Raw genomic sequence first — 21799 nt, 5'->3', positions numbered from 1 at the left:
ATCTCAATGTGGTTCTCCTGACTAAATAAAGGCTAAAGAAAATAAAAAATTGTGAAGGCTGCACATTATGCTTTCTTTTTCATTTTTCCACTCTGAGGTCAACCCGTGTACTGAACCCCTGGACGGGCCAGTTTTCACCCATATGTTCAACAGCCCTGGTTTGGATGACAAGAACCTTTTCTACAGGCTGAGGAAGCCTGGAATGTTTACTTTAATCTGAATGAAGGATATGTACGGAATTTGCCGTCATGGTTTGAAATTCCAGAGCTGTGTTGGTGCAGCTGACCTGACGTCTCCTCGATGTCCATGAACTGGATGTCCTCTGTGAAGTCATGCAGTAGAGGCTGGCCGTTCCTCTCCCCGTTGGCGTGGAGGACGCTGGACAGAGGGAAGGAGATCTGTCTGTCCACCGCAGTCTCTGTAGCAGAAAAGAAAAAAAACCAAAACTCTCAGATCTACCCGGAGATGTGCACTCAACATCTGATTGGAATGTCCACTCCGTTCTCACCGCTGACTTTGCCCAGCCCAGGAGCTTTGTTCTTCAGCAGAGTGACCTGGATCTGAGGAATGTTGACGATGTTGGCGTTCAGGACGAACTTGAAGTCCACGTGGCCCACCATGCAGGCTTTCGGCAGCACCAGCTCAAACACATGCTCGTCCCAGCTGGAGCTGCACACACAACAAACACTGATCAGACACTGGAGGATGAGGCGGTTCCAGTTACACAAAAGACTCTCTGGTGAAGGAGACGTAGCGATCCATGACACGACTGAAAAGTTTGGATGGTGATTTAAATGAATCTAACTCATGCACAAAAGTATTGGTAAAGAAAATTCAAATAAAAAAGTCTCACAAAGTAAAAATCCTCTGACAAAACCTCATATCTGAGGGTTGAATTTATTCAGAGTAATGATCAGAAGAGAAGCTATATTCAACCTTTAAAATTAGGATAAAACAAATTAATGAAATGTTAAAACTGCGGCGTATATTGCACGTGTGAAATCTAGCAAATGTAATTAGGAACTGTATGGACATTTTATTACAATTTTAGCCATGTTTTCAGTTTAAGACAGTTCAACTGTGTTAGCCACTGTAGCTATTTTAGTGTTTTAGCGGTATTTAGCCATTATTATGGTTCTAGTAGCTGTTAGTCATTTTATCCATTCTGTTATTATTAAAATATTAATTTTAGTCACTGTACCTAGTATGAGTGTTAGAGGGTGAACAAACAAGAAAGAAAAATAATTTGCCCTTTGTGAGAAACTAAAGCACAACTCTATTCTGGGGATGAAACATTTTAGTTCAGGGGCCACATTCAGCCCAATTTCATCTCGAGTGGGTCGGACTGGTCAAATAGTGCCATAATAACTTTTAAATGTACACTCTGAAGTTGTCCTTTGTTGTGATGATTGCGAGTGTCACATGATGAAAAGGTCTGTATTCTTCAACATCAGAACAATTAGTACCAAAAATTAGTGCAAGCTCAACATAAAACCACTTTTGATGAAACCGTCTGGTGCAGAATACAGTGAAATATCCCCAAAACATTATGCATTATGACTGTTTTTGAAAAACCCACCGCGACAGCATGACTATAAGGCTAGTTTTATAGCATTGTAGCTAGCTTTCATTGCAGCTCGGGTCTCAGTGTGGTGTTGAAAATTCAATGTTTGGAGGTCAAACACTTCAACAAGCCCAGGCTCTCTGTGTGCCAGTTCTAGGTATTACCAATGCTGATCCTAACTTCTTTAGCCAAACGCTACAGGCCATATCACCTAACCTGAATGACCAAGTGGCCGCCCAAACACAAAAACAGCGATGCCAGGTCAACAATCCCAGTCTCGGATGCTTCCTCAAGCTTAAACTGAAGTTAGATAAACTGGCGGAGTTGTTCAACGGATGGCATGATGACATCCAGAAAGCCTATCACGAGGTTGAGTGTGAAGACTACCTATCGCTCTGGAGCTTCCATGTGCGGGTGTGCTGGGCTGCGTCCCCGTGGTGCTGCTGGTGGAGGTGCTGTGGGTGCCGGCGCTGCTGCTGCTCCTGCTGCACCTCCGCCCAGCACGGCGGCACCGTGGCGGAGAATCGCGGGGTCAGCGTCTCGAAGCGCGTCAGCTCCACCAGGGACATCAGACCCTCTGTGGTCAGTGGCTGGTCCACAAGGAGGTCCACTCCTGGATACAATGGTTCACATCACTGTCACCCATCACTCAACCACCTCGTTACGTATCTTATAATCCGCTGTGCACTGTACCTGTGATACCGGGGCTAGAGGGATTGGAGGAGGGTTTGGCCCCCTCAAGCAGCAGTTCAGCCCCTTTAGAAAGGGGGCCATCAATAAACATGTCTCCATCGTCTATATCGTCACACACGCCTCCAATTTGAAGGAAATGAAGTTCTCCGCCTGCAAAAGAGAGCATAGACAATATTACAGGTAAATAAACACTTTCATCACATTTATTTTCTCTGTGATAATGGAAGCCACTTCCCTCTGACAGTTCTTAACGCAAATTTAATCATGGTAACAATCTTGAAAGACAGTACAGTGTCCAAGTAAAATAGAAGTAAAACTCAATATAAATCTTTGAAAGCTGCAGGGAGCCACTATGGAGGTCATCACAATGACGTGGCGGTTCACCACATTTTAGATTCATTTCAAACATATTTGTGAGTGTTTTAATGAAAAAATGTTTTATGCTCATCATTATTGTCAGCAACACCAGTATCCTGTTGCTGAATCTACCTTTTAAGGTTTTGAGTACGTAGAAATAAAATGATACATTATAGTGTATAGGCCACATGGAGCTAACCTTTAAATCAGTTTATTATAGGTGCACCTATACCAGTTTCTTTTAGCACAGATACAAGTACTAACCTTTAGCTGCTTGCTGACTTCGAGGACCGATATGATTACTTATTAAATGCCATTAAGTCTAATGTACTCCAATACGTAAACAACATGAGAAGGCAATGCGTTGCTGCGGACCACCTACGCAGAGCCTGTGTCAACGCTACACACAGTTCCAGCAATCTTGAAGGCTTCAGTAGATGACTGTGTCTTCGGTGCGCGAGTAGACGACTGCCCTCTGTGTATTATAGACACAGTAGTAGCCTTGAGATTGGGCACCGAGCTCGCTGTGTGCTGCCACGCGCTTCAGAGCGCTTCAGTTAATGAGTGCATCAGTCATACTTTCATCATGTGTAGCATCGCTGGTGTGTGATCCCTGTAGCATGTAGAGTAAATCCTCTTGATCCACTGAGCATTGAAACCAATGAGGGACATCGGGTTAACTGCTACTCCAAATGTCTCTGGTGATCAACAAACTATCGTCCACCTCCTCCTGATATTTTGGCAAAACAGAACTTACAGTCTGACTTTTGTCATTCTCATTATTAATTTAAGACTCTCCAAACCGCTGACATCGCTTGTCGTCTTTTGTCTCTCCGATGGTGACGTTACACAAAACTTGCCAGGTTGTATTGGTGACCTTTCACGAGTTCAAGTACAATGTGCAGTTACAGAGTCCGATACCGGTAACTCCGTACATTTTATATTGAAAATTGTATTTTAGTGGAAAGATGAGTATTCCTAAAATGTTTACATTTATTTAACAATGTTACATGATGAAAACCTAAATCCCACCCACAATAACTACAGAATATTAGAATATGAATGACTTGGTAATTTGTGCAAGGTCATGGCCAAGCTTTGTCCACATGCAGTGTGTTTGGAAGCTTTTTGCAGCCGTCACGTTAAGGAATAATGAGACTGCATTTCTGTTGTAGAAATTCAAGAAGAATTCATGATTTTGGTCTTGTCACTTTTCCTGATGATGCTACAACTACATCTGTGTTCGACTTGAACAGTAAAACTAAATGAAGTCAGAAAGCAGAACACTCCTCGATACTCATAGAAGACTTTGATCCCAGTGGTGAGTCATGGTGCTTTCTGGAGGGAAAAGCAGCTCTACACATACCTTTGGTGCAGGCACAAAGGCGGTCCGTCCCAGAGCAATACGTGACTGAGACAAAGGGGTCCGTCTCCTCTGCTGACCCCTCCTTTTTTGGTGGCTCCACCTTGGCCAGGACCTCCAATGTGGACAGGTCCAGTATCATAATGTACCCAGCCCGTGTGGTGACCACCAGGTGGCCCAGGCCTGCCACCTCCACCCGCTTGCAGTCCTTGTGGGTGGAGGCAGAGGTGGAGGGGCTGGTGACGGGAGCGCTGCTGCTGCCGGCTGTGGCTGCTCCACACGCAGTCCCAGTTACAGAGCCAGCAGAGCCAGCCGGGCCCGCTCCAAACGCAGATGAACCATTCTTTGGAGCTGAAGGGAGAGTCTCCTCAGGAGCTTCTTCATTGTCGTCCTCTCTGCTGTCCAGCACATCTGGAGGAAGCAGGATCAGAGAGGTGATGGTGTCGCAAGGGTCCCAGATCTGTTGCACCTTCACAGGTTCCTCGTCCAAGGTGACGATGCGGGTGGAGTAGTTCAGCTTGTAGAGAGCCAGATACCCCCCTCCACTCCCACTACTGGAGGACCTCTGCTGTTGCTGGTCTACTGGGGGCAGGATGAGGGGTGTCTGGGGTGGTGACCCCCCTTGGTGGTGCCCCTCCACCCCGTTGGCCACTGGGTGTAGCACATCGCCTTTGCGTTGGCTGCACAAAGCAGAGTGCAGCCGGTTCAGATTGTTCAGAGCCTCCACGTGGTTTGTGGCACTCAGACACTCGGAACCGCACGGCTGCAGGCCCACCAGGAGGTGCACCCCATCCCAGCAGGGGGTGATGGAGTCCACGTAAAGGTTCTCCTCCTCCAGCTGTTTGGGAAGCCTCAAGCACTGCACCAGTGCTCCGGGGCGAGGCGGGGTGGAGACGGTCGCCGCTGCCAGTGTGCTCCATTTGTCTACGTGACCGTCCAGCCCCGCCAAGTTTGTTGCTGCATCAGCAAACTGCTGGATGTAGGTAATGGGGGGGTCCTGAAGGAGAAGCTGCTCATGTGTGTCAAACTCCATCTCAATGATCTGTGGAAAGGTGAAGCCCTCCTCGTGAAGCCCTTTGCTCATCAGGTTGTTCATCTGAGTGAACACCTGTCCCGAGGACTTGTCGTCTACCTCTCTGATGCTGTAAAGCAGCAGCATGGGAATAGTCCTGCGCACAGTTGGCAGAGAGGACGGGCTTGACGGCTGGGAACCTGCAAGGTTAGAAAAGCCTTGCTCCTGTGCTGTGGTCTGAGGGTTGCAGGTCTCAATCTCCATGGGGCCCTGCTCCTGTAGGGGCCCAGAGTGAAAAGGCTCAGGTCCCTGAGTCCTAAGTGGACCGTCTGTGGTCCTGCGAGCTGTAGCTGGGGCTGTGGGCAGGGGTCCGGCCATAGGCGTGCTGGATGTGGAGCGGTAACCGAGCAGGCCTCCGGCTAGCAGGCAAGGAAAGGGAATGTTGTGGTGGTCAGGGACCTTGTCTTTTGTTTTGGCCTGACTATGAGCCTTGGTTTGGTTTAATGAGGGGTTAGCACCCAGCTCCTCTAGGTCCTTGACGGTGTCCTCCAGCACACTGGCCACTACCTCCCACTGCAGCTTCTCGGGCTGCTGAAGCACACTCAGCGCCGTCACGCCCAGGCTCACGTCCATGCTCTCCCACTGGGACGGCTGACCTGAAACAGAGGTGAGGACAACACTGAGGTTTCACACTGAAACACGCAACCTGGCAGGGTCCAACAAACATGGAAAATAAGAAGGGACCATGCTAGGACTTTGTACCTGTGACAGACTCCGATCGGGAATGCTCATCACTGTCTGAATCCTCCAGCTGGTCATCACTGGAAGAGGAAGACAGGATGAAACAATGCAGGCAAGACAAACGGAAAGAAAACTGAATGAGAGGCCTTGAGGCTCCCTGGACCGTTTGCACATTAACAGGCGCGACAACAGGGAATGTGTGCATTCCTACCTGTCTCCCTCCAACTTGGGCAGGTCGGAGCAGGAGGACGCCTCCTCTAACCATGCCAGTGTTGGTCTCCGGGACTCGGTCAGCGCCTGCTGGCCCTGCTCACCGCTGCACAGGATCAGCTGCCTCAGAATGGCCGGGTCGTATGGGTTGATGTCAAACTTCAAGTGCACCTGTTACACACATTAAGGACCCCATGAGCAACACATTTCTCTTTTGTTTTTTTGTCTCTAGTCTTTGTCCTGATCATTCATCCCCCGACTGGAACAAAATTCCTTGGTTTTCTCAAATTCCTTCTTTGTCTCTTCCTGCAAAACACTATTTCCTGAACAATTTTTTCATTTCTTGTCATTTTGGAGTGTTACAGGAGCCTAACATGTAGGGCAGCAAGTCATATGCATGACTGACAGAGTGTGGTAGTCAGCACATGCAGAGTTTACTGACCTCTCTGTCTCCTTTTGTCTTAAGGAATATTAAGCGATATTTGTGCTGGAAAGTACCTTCTTTTGCATTATAGAAGTAAAGAGTCAAAATGTTATGGAATTGTCCTGTGGATTTCTTTTGATTTGGAGCATATGGAAGTCAATATAAAAAAAGAGGGGGGGGGGGGCAGTGGCTTTATACTTTCAGTCGAAAATCTTCATTAGTCAAAAGACTCTAAGCGTCTATGAGGGATCAGGGAATACGGAGTCATATTATTTTTGGAATCAACAACTTTGACAGTTGTATTGTTCGTTGCTCAGTGCTAATCTGACTGAGACTAAAGGACATTGTTTTGAGGAAGGAAGACATGGGACACATTTCTTGTGTAAAGCTCCAGCTATCGATCCAGATCAAGGAGGCTCTGATGATTTTATAGATCAGGTATTGAGTTGTATTGAGTTTCTTCAGGCTTTGTGTGTGTGGACACAGGATAACAGTTTTTTTAATGAGCATTGTGCTACTTTGCTTGTAAATACAATTTGATAATTCCTGTGAATTGTGTGGAGGAGTGTGAACAGCAGGATTCCCTTCACAACACAAACAGGCACAAATCAAAGCTGGAAGTGGAGCTGACTGCACTGATACTTCTAGATGAGCCACAGTGATACCTGGTTGGAATGAGTGTGTGAATGTAGCCATCAGACATCTCACAAGAGGAAATTATTTGAAAAGATCTTGCTATGCTTGTAAATGTAATCTGGTTTAAAATATTTTCATTTTAACTCATATTTTACATTTAAATTCCCATTCAAAAACTAATAAACTGATAAATGCTAACTAATAATTCTACCCTTCTGACACTTGACCTTTCAAAACTTATAACCAATCTGGTTAAGTCACATTTAGAGGAATTATTTTGTTTAAAAAAAAAAAAAAAAAGAAATCATAATACAATATGAAACCAACATTTCATCTAAATCTAGAGAGAATTCTTTTCAATTTTGGGGGGTTGACGCAGGAAATTATGAAAAGTCTGTTTTTTGGTTGGTAGTATGCTTTTCGGCACGTTTTATTATCTGTAAATGACCTTTAATGAATTGAAACCTCCTTAGATAACGGCCTTAAGGTGTGGTATTGCAGTGATTGCAATACGAGTTAGAATGACTAAACTTAAGTGTGAACACAGCCTCGACCGAGGAGCTGCAAACAAATCAAAGGCAGGGCACGACAGGTTGTACAAGCACAACGTATGATCAGTTTAATAAAAACAGAGGAAATAATGCTGATGTTATGTCTCAGAACAGCTGCCCAGATTTTAATAGGTTCACATTTTTGGGGGACAAAGTAGGAGCATAAATCTACCTTTTCTAAATGAGAATCCAGATCAGAGAGCCAGTGTTTTGCTTGTTTCATGAGTCAGCTAAACGGTGAAGAAAGTTCTGTGGTTTTTTTCCCCCTGAAATTTTCTGAAGCATGTATGTTTGAAGTGAAAGGTAAAAATGATTTTTAATAATGAATTCTTTGCAGAACTGAATGGTTTCCCTGCCTGAGTTTGCAGAACTGACACAGTGCATGTGTGGCTCTTTACAATTAGATTTTTGAACCTCTCTTTTCTCCACTCCTCAGTTCAGTGCTCCCACCTTCATCATTTTGGAGACGTCCCAGATGCAGATCTTGCCCCTCTTGGTGGCGGCGGCCAGGAACTGCGGGCAGCTGCCGAAGCCGTAGCAGGCGATCTTGTCCGAACTGTCAGGGCTGTTGGGGAACTGGGCGGGGCTTGTGGCCAGCGTCACTGACAGTGGGACGTTCTGCGTGTGCTCACCTTTCACGAACGGACAGTTGGGTGAATGTCTCTCATGTTCAGACCTAGGGGAGAAGAAGACGTGTTTAAATACTGCGGCATGCGCTCTGAAGCTGAGCGGACACATAATGAATCCACTGGCTCACCAGGGCTCGTCGGTCGGTTCCCAACAGACCAGACACACGCTGCAGGTGAAACACATGGCTCGGTCGTCGCCTGTGGAGGCCGGCTGAGGACACACAGTCAGCAGTGTGAAAACGCACAAATATACACACTTGTAATAGCTTGATCTTGTTTGCACACAGATGTGACGATGCGTCTTAAAAGGCACTTTGTTTGATGGTGACTACAGTGGTGATACTCTAACGTCACCATCCTGTACGTCTTTTCCTGAGGACCCTTTGACTGGGGGTCCACTAGGGCTAGGCGATTTGGCCTACAGAAATTTTTTTTATAATTGTTTAAAGAAATATTTGAGTTTCAATTTGATTTTTTTTCCTCAATGCACTTGAAAATGACTTCAGACATCAAGTTATATTGTCAAAGTGCATCTTTATTGCTGTGATTGTCTTCAGAGCTAAAATGCATATATACAATCCCAAAATAAAAAGTAAATGAGGCTGAGTCATTCGACAAATTGAAGCTTTAACCCAGGTTTAAGCAAAACAACAGCAACTACGGAAAGCCACAGTTAATGGTTGAAGGGAACGTGGAAAATGTGGAAAAAAGTTTGGAAAAACTGTGGGGGGGAAGAAAATTGAATTTGCTCAATAAGAATCTTTTTAAACTACAAATTTGAAAAATCGATTAAAACGATTTTTTGCCCAGCCCTAGGGTCCACATTTAGCAGAATATTCCAGTAAATCCTCTAAAAGCTGGTGATGACATCCACTGTCACCAACATACAAACGCAGAGAGCTTAAAAAAATATGCAGTTGTCCAGGCTTGTGTGATTTATTCTGGGGTTTTCTTTGGCATGCGCAAATTTAAACCTTAGAACCTCATAGCAAAGAATGCTTCAGGCTCGTTATGAAACTCCTGGAACCCACTGCTCTGCTGCGTGCTCATGTTGTAAACATGAAGAGAATCTAGATAGAAGTCCTCAGACCAGCGCAAGCTTCAGTGGAGATGGGCTGGTTCTTCTCACCTGGTGGTAGAACCCTGCTTGAGCCATGGGGTCCGGCTGGGCCCACCTGTACCCAGCGTGTGGCCACGATGTGAACGTCTCCCTCCTGTTGGCCTCGCTGTACATGAGGGACCTGAATGGAAAGAAGCCTGTTAGCAATGTGCCCAGCCTGCTACGTGTGGACCTGAAGGTTCTGTTAAGTGATAGCCCAGCACAACTTGGATTGTGTCCCAGGTCACAAAGGTCTTACCTATCTACAGAGCGCCCGGGGCCAACTCCCAGCTCGGGCCTGGCGCTCGACAAGAGGTAGGAGAGCCTGTCCATGATGGATGAGGCCACAGACAAGGCAGCTACGTTCTGGTTGATCTTCTTCAGCTCGTTGACAATGGCACCAGCCACCAGCTTCAGGATGTGGTGGGGAAGATGGAGGGTGACTGTCGCCCACTGGGAAAAGGAAGGGATGTGTTAGTACTCAGAGGATACAGTTACAACAATAGCAGAGCTGCATACAGAAGCTATGGTTATGGTCATCTTCATCTGAGTTTCTGCTCCCACAACACAGAGTTCTGGTATCTTACAACAACGGTACTACTGCAGTCCTACCTCAGTTATTCAGATCTGTGCTGCGCATCCTGTGATAACTTTTTGTGGTCAGGTGGTGGCCCAGAGGTGGTCCCAGAATTTAGCCTAGTGGTGTTCTAGAGCAGTGCTGCACCACGGACCAGTTTTAAGCAACATAATGTTTCCGCAGACCGGCAGGACGTTGTATGAAAAGGCTTTCACGAGTGCTTAACAGTGTATGAAGAAATGCAGTAACACAGTAAAGTGCAGGAAAGAGGCACTGATTGAATTCAATATGCAGAACACTGTCACAATCCATACAACTAAAATCTGGACCCAGTTCAAAAGAGCCTTTAATCTTCCCAAGATGTGGGTTTCTGCACCTGTATTCATCCCAAAATATTAAGTTGAATAGATCTTGGTTTTTTTTTAATGTCTGTAACTTCAATGTTTTGTCTCATTGTGATGGACTGGCAACCCGTCCAGGGTGTATCCTGCCCTTGCCCATAGTAAGCTGGGATCGGCTGCAGCACCACAACACCCTGAGCAGGATAAGCAGTGTAGAAGAAGGATGGATGGATGTTCTGTCTCATCAAATTTGTAATGTTTTTCTTCACATCCCTCTGTATTCATTAAACATTGTATAGAGTTTACAAAGTGACCTGTTTACAGGAGCTTAAACAAAGATGGGACGGTGACATAAGAGAACCAATAGCAGAGACAACTTGGCCACAGGTTTTAAAGAAAATTTCTTCCTTGTCTGTGGGCCTCAGACACCATTTTACAATTTAAGGTGGTACATCGCCTTCACCGATCAAAGGATTAAGAAGGACCTGGATCCCACATGTGACAGGTGTAAGATGTTTAAGCCACACTATTACTTGTGTTTTGCTTGTGTTTAAAATTACATGGATTAAGGAGCTTAATCTACTTTTCTCTAAAATAAAAATGACAATCGATCCCACCAACTCCTCTGGTTTAACTATTTTCTGTAATTCCTTTGGAATGATTCCTGAATAAACTGTGTTCAAACATTATGGCAAACTCTTCTCTGCTAGCCAGAAGACTGATCCTCACCCAATGGAAGGACTCTCAGCCCACGGTATTTGGCCAGTGGATCAGACGGGACAAGTTATTTTCACTTCAATGTTGTGCGTTTGTGTCTTTAATCGTTTTTCAATTATTATTTTTGAACAAGTGCTTTCAATGAATTTGTTCTTGCTTTCTAAAGCTGTCCTTCCAGCTGAGCGGTGAAGTGTGAACCCAGGCTGCATGACCATTTGGCCGGGCCGTCGCATCAGCTGCAGCAGCACAGCGGGTACACACAGTAGTGCATGTTATGTAAATAACACAAATAAAATGCTGACATGAGGTCGAGCATGGCTGCGAACACTGAATGATCAGAGCTTGATCATCTGAAGAGCCTTGCAGATCTGATGCTGGTGTGAATGAAACCTGATGAAGAGGATCTCAGATTAAAACATCCATCCAAGGAGGAGTAGATGGTTCATACTGCTGAGGACTGAGGTGGCTGCTTGGTGGGAAGTTCATTGTTCAAGGGAATAACAAGCAGGAGAACAGTGGCCCATCTCCACAAGTCTTCAAGACTGGGAAACTTTACAAAATATTCATTTCAGTGGAGTCAGATCTCCATCAAAAGGAAGAAAAACTTTAGGGTCTCTGGAGAGACAGATGTAACGTGCCGTGGTCACTAGAAATGAATGAAGCCAGAGTCGCACTTAAACCCCAACACCACAAAAGCATGCAGCAAATGCACAGTCCACTGTGTGAATTAAAGCACAATGTTAGTCGTCAAACAACACTAGTGGAAGAATGCCATCTCACAAATCGTACGTTTATCATTGTTTTATGAACTGAGCATCCACGCAATATAACAGCTGATCACATGGTGCTTTACTGCATTTCACGTCATTATTTTAACATTTTAAGCTGTTGACAACGGGGCTGAAGCCACCAAAATAAGATTACAAAAAAAAATTAATGCATATAGGAAAATTTAATAAAAAGAACAAAATGAGGACAACGTACCAAAAATTTAAAAAATATATATATATGAGTCTACAAAAAGAAGACTTATTTTGACATAGAAATTCAAATGGAAAAAGACATGAAAAAAGTGTTTGTTTGATAGCAAGTGATTTCAGTTTTTTGTGTTGTCATGAAGTAAGGCCATCTACCTGTTTATTTTCACACACCTATTGGGACTGGTTGTCTGTAGTTTGCAGCCGGTTGGTGATGCAATGAGGAAACAACATCCTCACATAAACAGGCTTCCAACTGCCTCAAAGCAAAAAATACATTCCTGCTTCTTTTTAACCAATCAGAATAAACCCAAAAGGACCAAAATCCAGACTCCATCAGTGTTAAACTGCCACCACCCTCCAAACTGCTGCTGCTTTAACTTTCAGCCTCTTCCTCCGGGTCTCTCCTTCATGAAACGTCTGATGAATAACACAACTGCAACCGTGATCCTGCATGTTAAATTTAGTTAAACCAATAATTGCATCATCATAATAGCATTTCTTTGTGTTGTGTGGACAGATAGTGATAGCCAGGGAACCAGTCTTATAAATAGAATTCAAGTTTTATACAAGTAGAATTTCAAGTCCAAAGATTCTCTGCTTTTCAGAAAGATTAAGATTATAAGTAATGCAGCTACACTACAAAAGTGGCCACCCATTAGCTGAGAAGGCGCTATCAAACTGAAGCAGCAGCTTCATATTAATGCACCTCGAAGCTCATAGCCACAGGCCGGGCTGTGATGCTAATGACGTCAGGAGCAGCAGTGCTGTGCAAGTTACTCAAAACATGGAGCTCACTTCTTGAAAAAGTCTCAAATAAGCGCTTTTCAATTCAACTTTATTTATATAGCACAAATACAACAACCAGGACCAGGCTCAGAGGAGACAGCTTTCTGCAATCCCAGTGGAGATGAGGGGATTTCTGCATATAAAAAAGTAGTAAAAAAGTAAATGTGTTTTATTTCAGTTTGTACTGATAAATGTGCAGATAGCTGACGCACTGTTGTGGTGCTGGGATAAATTAGCTGAGCTATCACCACTGTCTGAGTCAGTCTGATAACCGATTGGCCAACTCGGCTAAAACTGCATCAGTTAGTGGGAGGAAGATGCTCTAATCTGGATAATAGCTGAAAACACATTATTTCTTGAGAGAAGATGCTCTAGAATCTGGATAGCTGAAGTTAAATGTGGAAGATGCTCTAGAATCTGGCCGTGTCCTGCACTTTGTGAAAGAAACAGATGATGGAACTAAAGACAACAAAAAGAAGAGGCAACAACCAAACAGCCGAGATAAAAGTCTAATGCTAATGCTAATCCCAGCTGCCATGGCTACGGGCTGATGCTGATGTTACTGTAGGTGGGAAATCCTTCATGTTGCTGTCAGAACTGGGATATTTCAGGAATAACGTTCCTCCTTCGGTAAACACAACTTTGCTGAAACGATAATAGTTTAGAACAAACCATTTCTGAGAAAAGTGTACGTTCAATGAAAGCTTTCCGAGAACTCCCGGGATGCCACACGTCTTCAGAGATCAGGTCCCCCTCCACACTGTTTTTACTCACTCACCTTGGCCACTTTGTGATTGGCTGCCGTCTCGTGTGAGGTATTCTTCAGGCCCTCTTTGAGCTGGGTGATAAAGAGTTCGTAGCCCTCTGTGTTGGACACGTCGATCTTTTCTTGACAGGCCATCAGCATCTGCTGGGCCTGAACGCACACACAAAGCCACAGTAGTATAAGATACAGACGTATAATAAATCGACACAGTGGAGGTTGTTTTCACAGGATCTCGCCTCGTGTTGAATGTGAGGGTTTGACAATCGGACGAGAATTTCACATGACTGTCAGTGGATCAAACTACAGTACTCCTGTGGGTATTACTTACTACTTCAACTACTCAATGCTCAAATGTAAAAACAATTCATTGGTTTATCTCCAACATCATCATAAACTTATACAATAATCAAATAACCCAAACATATTCAAACTCATAAATTAATGATCAGTTATCATCAGTCTTTGATCAGAGATAACGGGGGTTCATGGATCATCTGATAGAGCTCGACAAACCCACAATCTGCTGTCTCAGCAGTTTCTGTCTCCACAGCATACCCCCAACAACCACTGGAGCCAACTTTAAGTGAGTGACTGAGTTTGTAATTCCAGTTTCTAGACATTTATTGATAGTAGTTTTTTTGTACAGCATTTTAACTTTCGGTTTTGGTTTTAGTCTTTCGTAGACTCATGTGCGTACATGTGTGAGAGCAAAGAACATGCCAGATCAGGATCGAAGCAACCGAGAAGAAAGACTTAAATACTAAACATACTGAAGCACATCTGTGGACCTCTGAGTGTGCAGGGCACTAAATGAGGTTAGGTCAGACAGTTATCATAAGACAACAGAACACGATAGCACTGGTGACACAGTTCAATGATTGTTGGTCACAGGTCAAGATAGTTGTCCTGAGCGCCACCTGTCACTTTCATTACTGCTCAACTGGTCACATACATAATTTATAGCAGGATTAAGATCAAATCACCCACTAATAACCCAAGTCAGAACAAGCACTTCTAACAATAACATAACTACTAGTAATGTAATAAAATGGTAAAATAATTGTTACAACGATGATTAAGAGAGTTTGTTTCTTCTATGAATGAGTGTGATGACCTTTCCATAAACTATACCTCTACAGAAAAACACTACATAAAACCTGGGGGAAAAAACAATTTCCAAGAAAAGCCTATATTATTACATTATTAGCAGCAGTTATTTCATTTCAAAAGAATTAGAAAAAATAGATTTTTTTTTTGTCAATGCTATTCCGCTGCTAAGCCGTCCTGAGTCCAAAGTGATGGATGACTTTCATTCTGTTCGCAGTCAAACATACAGCATGTTTTATGTAAGCGGCCAAATTGGAGTGGGTGTGTCTGAGCGTGGAACAAAAACAAAAGCTGATGTAACCCATCTGCTGGGTGTCAGGTGACGTGTGCTTCTTCACCCACCTCTGTGACCGGCAGCTCCAGCTGGACCAGGTCCTCGGGCTTGGCCACCGGAGGCTGGAGGGCCGTGTCCAGGAGCAGGATGCCGTTCAGGTCCTTCCTGCATCCCACTGCATAGTCGTCCACGAAAAGCACCTTGTCCACTGCGGGGAAGTACTGACACCTGACACGGCCGCCGGGTTTAGCTGCAACGTCAACAGAGGACAGCATGAAGGAGGGCTGAAGGTGGAAGAAGGACCAGATTACCTGATGCTGCGTTAGTGGAGTCATGTTGAGACAGCAGCGGGGTTTTTTCTTGAGTTTAGCTCTGTAACTGCATATCAAGACAATCAGGCCAAATATTTGTTCTGACAAACTAGTCTGACTGGTCACGTCGACTCCTCGGCTTCTAATAACTACACTCTGTTTTTAATTATCAAAACATACTTTTAAATCAAATCAGAAGGAAAAACAATGGCAGACCGAAAGCTCCACATAACTGAAAGTGACCGGACCGCAATATATCAGGAGTGACCTTTTTTGTTTTTAATGACAGAAGTCTCTTGCTTGCCGACTCTATTAATTGATGCCGTAATTTTGAGGATTTTGTTACGACATGCAAACAAAAACGTAAACAAATACTTGTGATAATGATGATGCCTTTGTGTTTGACAGTGCTCTCTCTTCTTGGACCTCACCTCCATCGTGTTTGATCACGTCTCAGTTCTCACCAGCAGCGTTTCACAATATCACACTTTTTTTGTGTCATTTCTGTTTGATTTTTGTGCTTTTATGTTTCTGGCCTCCAGATATAATACTGAAAACACTTGACTTGAAGAGAAGCAGCTCATCTGCCAGTGCGATGAGATTTGAAAGAGCACAAATCCCACAGTAAATACAGATCCTCCATGGAGTTGTCAAAAATCAGAACAAGCAGAAAAGCTGCAGCTGTCTGAACCGTGCTCGAGTGGAGATACTGTACAAGCAGCCTGTCTGATGTGAAACAATGTGGCTTTAAATCTGGACTCTTCTGTTAAGAAGTGAGGCAAGTTCACAGATGGCTGATTCCAGACAGTGTAAGAATATTAGTATGCACCACATTGAAGGCCTATTTCCAAGATTTGTTCAAAATTTTTCTCTGTGTATAAACACTGCTGAGCCAGAGCTCTGGTAGCTTCATTAAATTACTTCATGAAGACATCAGGAGATGACATACACTGCTCTTCCTGCGCAGTCAATTCCAATTCAGCAATAACACGAATCCAACTTACTGCCGTATTGAAGTCTACAAAATTATCGTCTGAGCAGCTAATAAACCTCTGAGACTGTTACGTGTAACGGTACAGGAAGACCACTTCGGGCTGAACCTCTGCTTTCGGGCCTCGGTCTCGGTTCAGTTTCAGTTTCAGTTAAGACAGTTGTTTTTTTCATTGGAGTTACATTCTGAAGTCCTCGACTGAACGCAAGCGTTACATCAAAGTGCTTAGGCTGAAGATGCATACTGGTGTTTCCTTTTTACTTATAGGATATGTTCCAAAAAACTAATTTGCAGACAGTGAGATTTATGTTAACCATTTTCACTCTGTCATTGTATTTACAGCGAAACCGAAATTATCGCACACCGGAGATTTGTATGAAGCCAGTGATTCTTCAAACTTCTGTCTCAACTCCTCTGCTTGCCATGGCTCTGTTTGTTTTTTCCACTTATTTTAAGATAAGTGGTGCCGCGGTTTCTCAGCTCCAGGCTAGTGTACTACCTTTTTGTACTTTTACTGGCAGTTTGTGCAACAGACCGAGGCTGAATTACAGAACTCATGACCTACGTCTTCTGAAGAAGCAGAACTGGAACAGACGTCAAGGCAGCGTTCAGGGGATTTGGTCTCTAAAAGACAGTGAATTTAGGAAACAACGGTGCGACCGACGGCAGAAGAAGTTGAGGAGAGCCGGCATGCTAACCAGGCTAAGCACTAACAACAGACCCACTCCGCCAAATCTGTTCCTGTCTAACATCCGCTTCTGGACAATGTGATTGATGGGCGGAGCCACAACACTGATGGGACATTAACTCGCAGGGAGGGCTTTTGTGGAGAAGGCTGAATGTGCGTGGGGATTTCCAGCTTATTCACAGTCATTGACATGTACTTCCTATTAAAAGTAAATCATAATGAAACATACGGGTAAAGGACTCTATCACATTTATTCCACTACAAATGAGAAAGTAAATGATCTCGATCAAACGCCCTCCCAGAAAGCAAAGAACGTGCTGCAACTACAGATAAACAGCAGACTTCAGACAGCCAAAAACATAACACCACCATGTGGCTCATGATTTAAAGAAATCATTCAGACTCCACTGGTTAACAGCCATCGGACGTGTGAAATAACATGAACATCTTCAACTGATCCACAGTTAAGGTCTCAAAATCATCGGGACCTTTATGGTTCAGTTAGTTCTCGATTGAGCCAAACAAGATCAATGATTATCAAAATGATGGAAAATAGTGTCAACAAAGCAACAACTTCATTTTCAGCATTTTGCAGTTTTCAATTTTGGATGTTCGTGGAAATTGACCCTTAAAGTGTGGCTATGAAGCGGATGCTACTAGAAATAAGGAAGCTTGGGGCTTTCGCCGGACCGTGGTGGCCTAGCGGTCAGAGAAGTGCATTTGAGATCAGGAGTTTGCAGGTTGGAATCCCACAGCTGACTGCTCAAGAGCCCTGATCCCCTGGAGCACCCCAATGTGGCTGCACCTCGCATCCGAGAAAAGGATGGATTATTGTAGAAGGTTCGACTTGTCTGTTATTAGATCTCAGCTCTCCGTATTGTTGTATGTGCACTACATGGACTGGAACTGGAACATACGTTTGTCCCTATTTATTTATGCTCTAAATAAATAATAAAACAATATATATAGCAAGTTCTCTTTGATAACTAAGCAGAGATGACTTTGAGGAGGTTTTGTTCCCGGCTGGCCCCTTATGCCCCCCTATCCTCACACCGCAGTGTGGGGCAGTATTTGGCCTCAACATGATAAATGGAGCTCGTCTTTTTGCAGGCTTCAAAAAGTAATATCAGGTTGTTAACTGTGTGGAACAGGAGAGAAACTGAGCGTCAAAGGTTAAACTGTTGACTTCACGTGGTCAGTGCATAGCTCCAGTTCATTTTTGTTTTTCCTGGCACAACCCACATGATGCCTTGTTTGAATTATTTTGCATGTGAGATAAGTGAGTCTTTGTTTCGGTGATTTAGTAAAGGTTAACTGCCCTTTTTGTTTTCAAACAGGTGCATGAAGTGGTAAAGAATTTTTTTTTTTTTCTTTTTTTTTAAGGAATTTAGTTTTACAATTCTTGTCTTTTTCACTGGGAAAAGCAACACAGCCTTTTTACTTTGCAGACAAAGTTTGAAAGCCATCTAACAATTTGAAGCCCAAATTCATTTTTTTTTTATTAAATGGGACAGTGAGGTAGATTTGAAATTAGATAAATGTTTAGTTACATAAACTTTCATGTCCTCTTTAACTGATGTGATTTCTTAATTATTTTATTGGCTTGTTGTTCTAATTACTTTCATCTGCATATACTATTTTGTTTTATATTTGTTTCTTCCTTTAAGTTTCACCTTTCCATTGCAATATTAACATTTTATGTGCTTTTTATTTGTTTCTTTAACAACAAATTCATTTGTCATGCTAAATTTCTTTAGCCATCTTCTGAAAGTTATTTCTCTCAGTTTTAACAAGCTCTCACAATTTACCTTCTAGTCTTATTTTGCTGCTTTGTTATCCTAGTTTAGTGTAATTTCTGAATTAATCTTCCATTAATTGCACAAACCAGCATGAAAACGGACGGACTGAAGTGCTAGTGAAGGACATATGCTGTGGGTGATTTTTATTTCTTAAGAGCCACAGCTTCACAGCACTACTGTACAAACCAAGTAGCACAATGCTATTCTGAGACAACAGAAACATTAAATTAAGACACTGATAATAGTATGAATGTGACAACCATCTCTGGCTAACAGATACAATTACATAGCTTAATGAATAATTTTTCTTTTTTAATCCTGGAAAACAGCACTACTGCACATCCATATATATGATTTTGTTTAGCATCATAAAGCCAAAAGATAACAGAATAATGTACAAATACCGACCGATCTGAACTCTAGATTAGTTCTAGAAGAAGTACATTATGTAGCCTGGTAGAATAGGAAACCATCTAAAATCCAGTTTTCTGATGTTTCTCTCCAGATTAATTTGGAAAAATCTGGTTAAAGCTTTCATGATAATGTTAATTCTTAGTTTCTTTTTTTGTCCATTTGAGCAGGCTCATCCTGTGGACCACAATAAATCCACATGGAACACTTTTGGCCCGCGGTCCATATGTTTGGTGCCCCTGATGTACAAGCTCAAAACTCGCAAGATGAGCTGTACTGTACTCAACTCAGCACAGTGTGTACAGGTTTCTAAAATGTGTGGAGTGATAATGTTTACAGTCAAAGCTCAGTGCTTATCACACTCTGCTGCGAGTGTCCTTCCTCTGACGCTCATCACAACACATGCTTTTCAGAAAACTGATGCTAGTCAACCCTGAGCGGTCATTTTTTCCACCTGTCCTCAGCGGCAAACGTTTCAGTGATCACATCCATCAGTATCAGATGTTAAGTCCAGATGTAAACAAACAGAGTTATGACAACCTTCTACAAGTAAACCCTCATTACAATCAGGTGTGTGGCAGCAGGGAGACACCACAAACATGCAGGACAGGGGATCTCCAGGATCTACCTGAAGAGCCATTTTTTACACTTTCAACCAAACAATTCGTCAAAAACATGTCTAACTTTCAAAACAAGAACACCGCTCATAAACATCCAGAAAACTGCACACTGCATCGTATTACTATAGTTTCATCATTTTATACTACAAAAGCAACTCGCATTCACTTTTTACCCATTTTGATACTTTTAGATCTGTCATCTGTTATTTTTCCATTTTACATTTTTCTAGTGGCTTTTCAAAATGTAGCTGTTTAGGACATTTTGTACATTTTCCCTTTTTTCAAAATCATTTTAATAGTTTTTGTCCATTTAGACAATTGTAAATGTTTTATCCATTGTTCTTCTTTTTCACCTTTTGAAGTTGCTTCAGATGTGTTTGCTATTTCAACCATTCCCTTTTTTTTAAGTACATGTTAAACATTTTACTCACGTCAAGCCATTTCAGCTTTATTTGAGCTTTCAGCATTCATTTTTTGTTGATTCTCTCCACATTTCAAACAGAAGTAAAACCAGCCTGATTGCAAAGAAATCCAAAATTTAATTACAATCTATTTTTCTTTGGAATTTATCTTTCTTTCGATTTAATCATGATTAGTCTGCTGGGAGGTGCTTTGGGAAAATTCTCATTTGTCAGCTGATGCAGAAGGCTGCATGCAACTGACTGAGATGGGACACATCTTTTAGTTGACAAATCTTTGACCCAATGCCACTCGTTGATGACTTGCTTTAGAGCCAAATGTGACATGAGATACCTGCTTTACAGCAAAATATGACTGCAGATACCTGCTTTACAGCCATATGAGCTTGCAAATCCCTGCTTTAGAGCCACATGTGGCTGAAGATCCCTGCTATACAGCCGTATGCGGCTGCAGCTTCCTGCTTTAGAGCCACAGTGGTTGCAGATCCCTGCTTTAGAGCCACAGTGGTTGCAGATCCCTGCTTTAGAGCCACATGTGGCTGCAGATCCTTGCATTTCAGCCACATCAGCGATTCCCAATGACCGAAAGTTAAGTAACTGAGGATCTGCTAGCTTGATTAGAGCCTATCCCGGCATGTCACACTTCAACATTGTGACATTTAGGAACTTGCCGATCTGACGGTGACACTAAATGTGCTACTTGCTGTGTCCAAGTGCTGTGTTACAACAACACTATGAGCGGGCCGGAACAGGTGACCCGGCTCATTAACACCGAGGATGCTAAACCCACTCGCTAGCTTTTGGCTAGCGCGGTGGATGTGTCATGTAGCCGCGGAGGTAAACAGTGTCACACACCGGCATCCAGGAAGGAGCTGTGGGCCCGGCTACACACAACGTCCGTGGATAGTTAGTGTCCGTTTCAGAGCATTGGGACGGGCTCAAGGGAAATTGCTTGGCCAGAGTAGGCCCAGAGGTAGGAAGAGCTAACGTTAGCAGGCTGAGGCTACAGCGTCTGTTGACAACCAGTAACCGGCTTGTCAACGCTCAACGTGCGGCTGTGCGGACCCGACAGAGCGGCCCTGTGCTTACCGTGCAGCGCCGAGGCCTGTAGGATGGCCCCAGAAGTTCCGTCAATCACTTTGATACTGCCGCGGCTGGTCACCGCCAGAATAGCGTTGAGGGCCGGATGGTAGGAGAGGCTCCGCAGGCCCTCGTCGTCGCAGCGCAGGCATCCGTCTCTCAGTACAATCCAATCCGAGGAGGTGGACGAGCCGGAGCCCGGCGAGGCCGCGGCCGCCATCTTTCACGATTCCTCCCTTCCCTTCCCTTCTGGGTTTTTTTTTTATGTGGATCCAATGATACACTGTTAAATCTCTGAGACTATCTCGGAACTACGGCTCCTGTGCCACTGCTGGCTCCTTCTTCTCCTCCGGCCGTTTGCGCAGCGGCGGCTCTTCACCATCGGCTCTGAGGAAGTCCAGGCTGGGCTCGCTGTCAGCCGCTCCGCGCCAAGTCCCGCGAGAACTCGGAGCAGAACGAGAACACGGCCTGGACAAAATAATGGAAACACCAAAATACAGACGGAAGCGCGCTGTCTGGGCGTGTTTTTCACTTGTGGATATTAGTAGTTGTGGGGGGGGTTGCGCTTGTTCCTATAATTGATAACGTTTACGCCATAATTCGTAAAACAATCTGCTATCTCGTTACTCACAAGAGGCGGGTTTAACGACCTG

At 43.8% G+C, this 21799-nt stretch overlaps 1 protein-coding gene across 6 annotated transcripts in view; it reads right to left on the bottom strand.

The window, feature by feature from the left end:
* Positions 1 to 21583, bottom strand: part of birc6 (baculoviral IAP repeat containing 6) — a 122750-nt gene extending 101167 nt beyond the window's left edge. For all 6 annotated transcript variants that reach the window (XM_080482079.1, XM_080482080.1, XM_080482084.1 and 3 more), the window contains exons 1-14: positions 21156 to 21583; positions 14896 to 15077; positions 13459 to 13596; positions 9539 to 9732; positions 9310 to 9421; positions 8309 to 8391; positions 8002 to 8227; positions 5942 to 6111; positions 5752 to 5810; positions 3981 to 5645; positions 2258 to 2407; positions 1952 to 2177; positions 509 to 669; positions 287 to 418 (exon numbers count right to left, since the gene is read on the bottom strand). In XM_080482079.1, coding sequence (XP_080338205.1) covers positions 287 to 418; positions 509 to 669; positions 1952 to 2177; positions 2258 to 2407; positions 3981 to 5645; positions 5752 to 5810; positions 5942 to 6111; positions 8002 to 8227; positions 8309 to 8391; positions 9310 to 9421; positions 9539 to 9732; positions 13459 to 13596; positions 14896 to 15077; positions 21156 to 21366 — 3709 coding nt within the window. In that variant the 5' untranslated portion in view covers positions 21367 to 21583. The remainder of the gene's footprint in view (positions 1 to 286; positions 419 to 508; positions 670 to 1951; positions 2178 to 2257; positions 2408 to 3980; positions 5646 to 5751; positions 5811 to 5941; positions 6112 to 8001; positions 8228 to 8308; positions 8392 to 9309; positions 9422 to 9538; positions 9733 to 13458; positions 13597 to 14895; positions 15078 to 21155) is intronic.
* Positions 21584 to 21799: the final 216 nt, after the last annotated feature.

Source organism: Lipophrys pholis, assembly GCF_963383615.2.
Source record: "Lipophrys pholis genome assembly, chromosome: 15".
Lineage (NCBI taxonomy): Eukaryota > Metazoa > Chordata > Actinopteri > Blenniiformes > Blenniidae > Lipophrys > Lipophrys pholis.
Note: the sequence above shows the minus strand (reverse complement) of the source record. Positions and strands in the feature narration are given on the sequence as shown.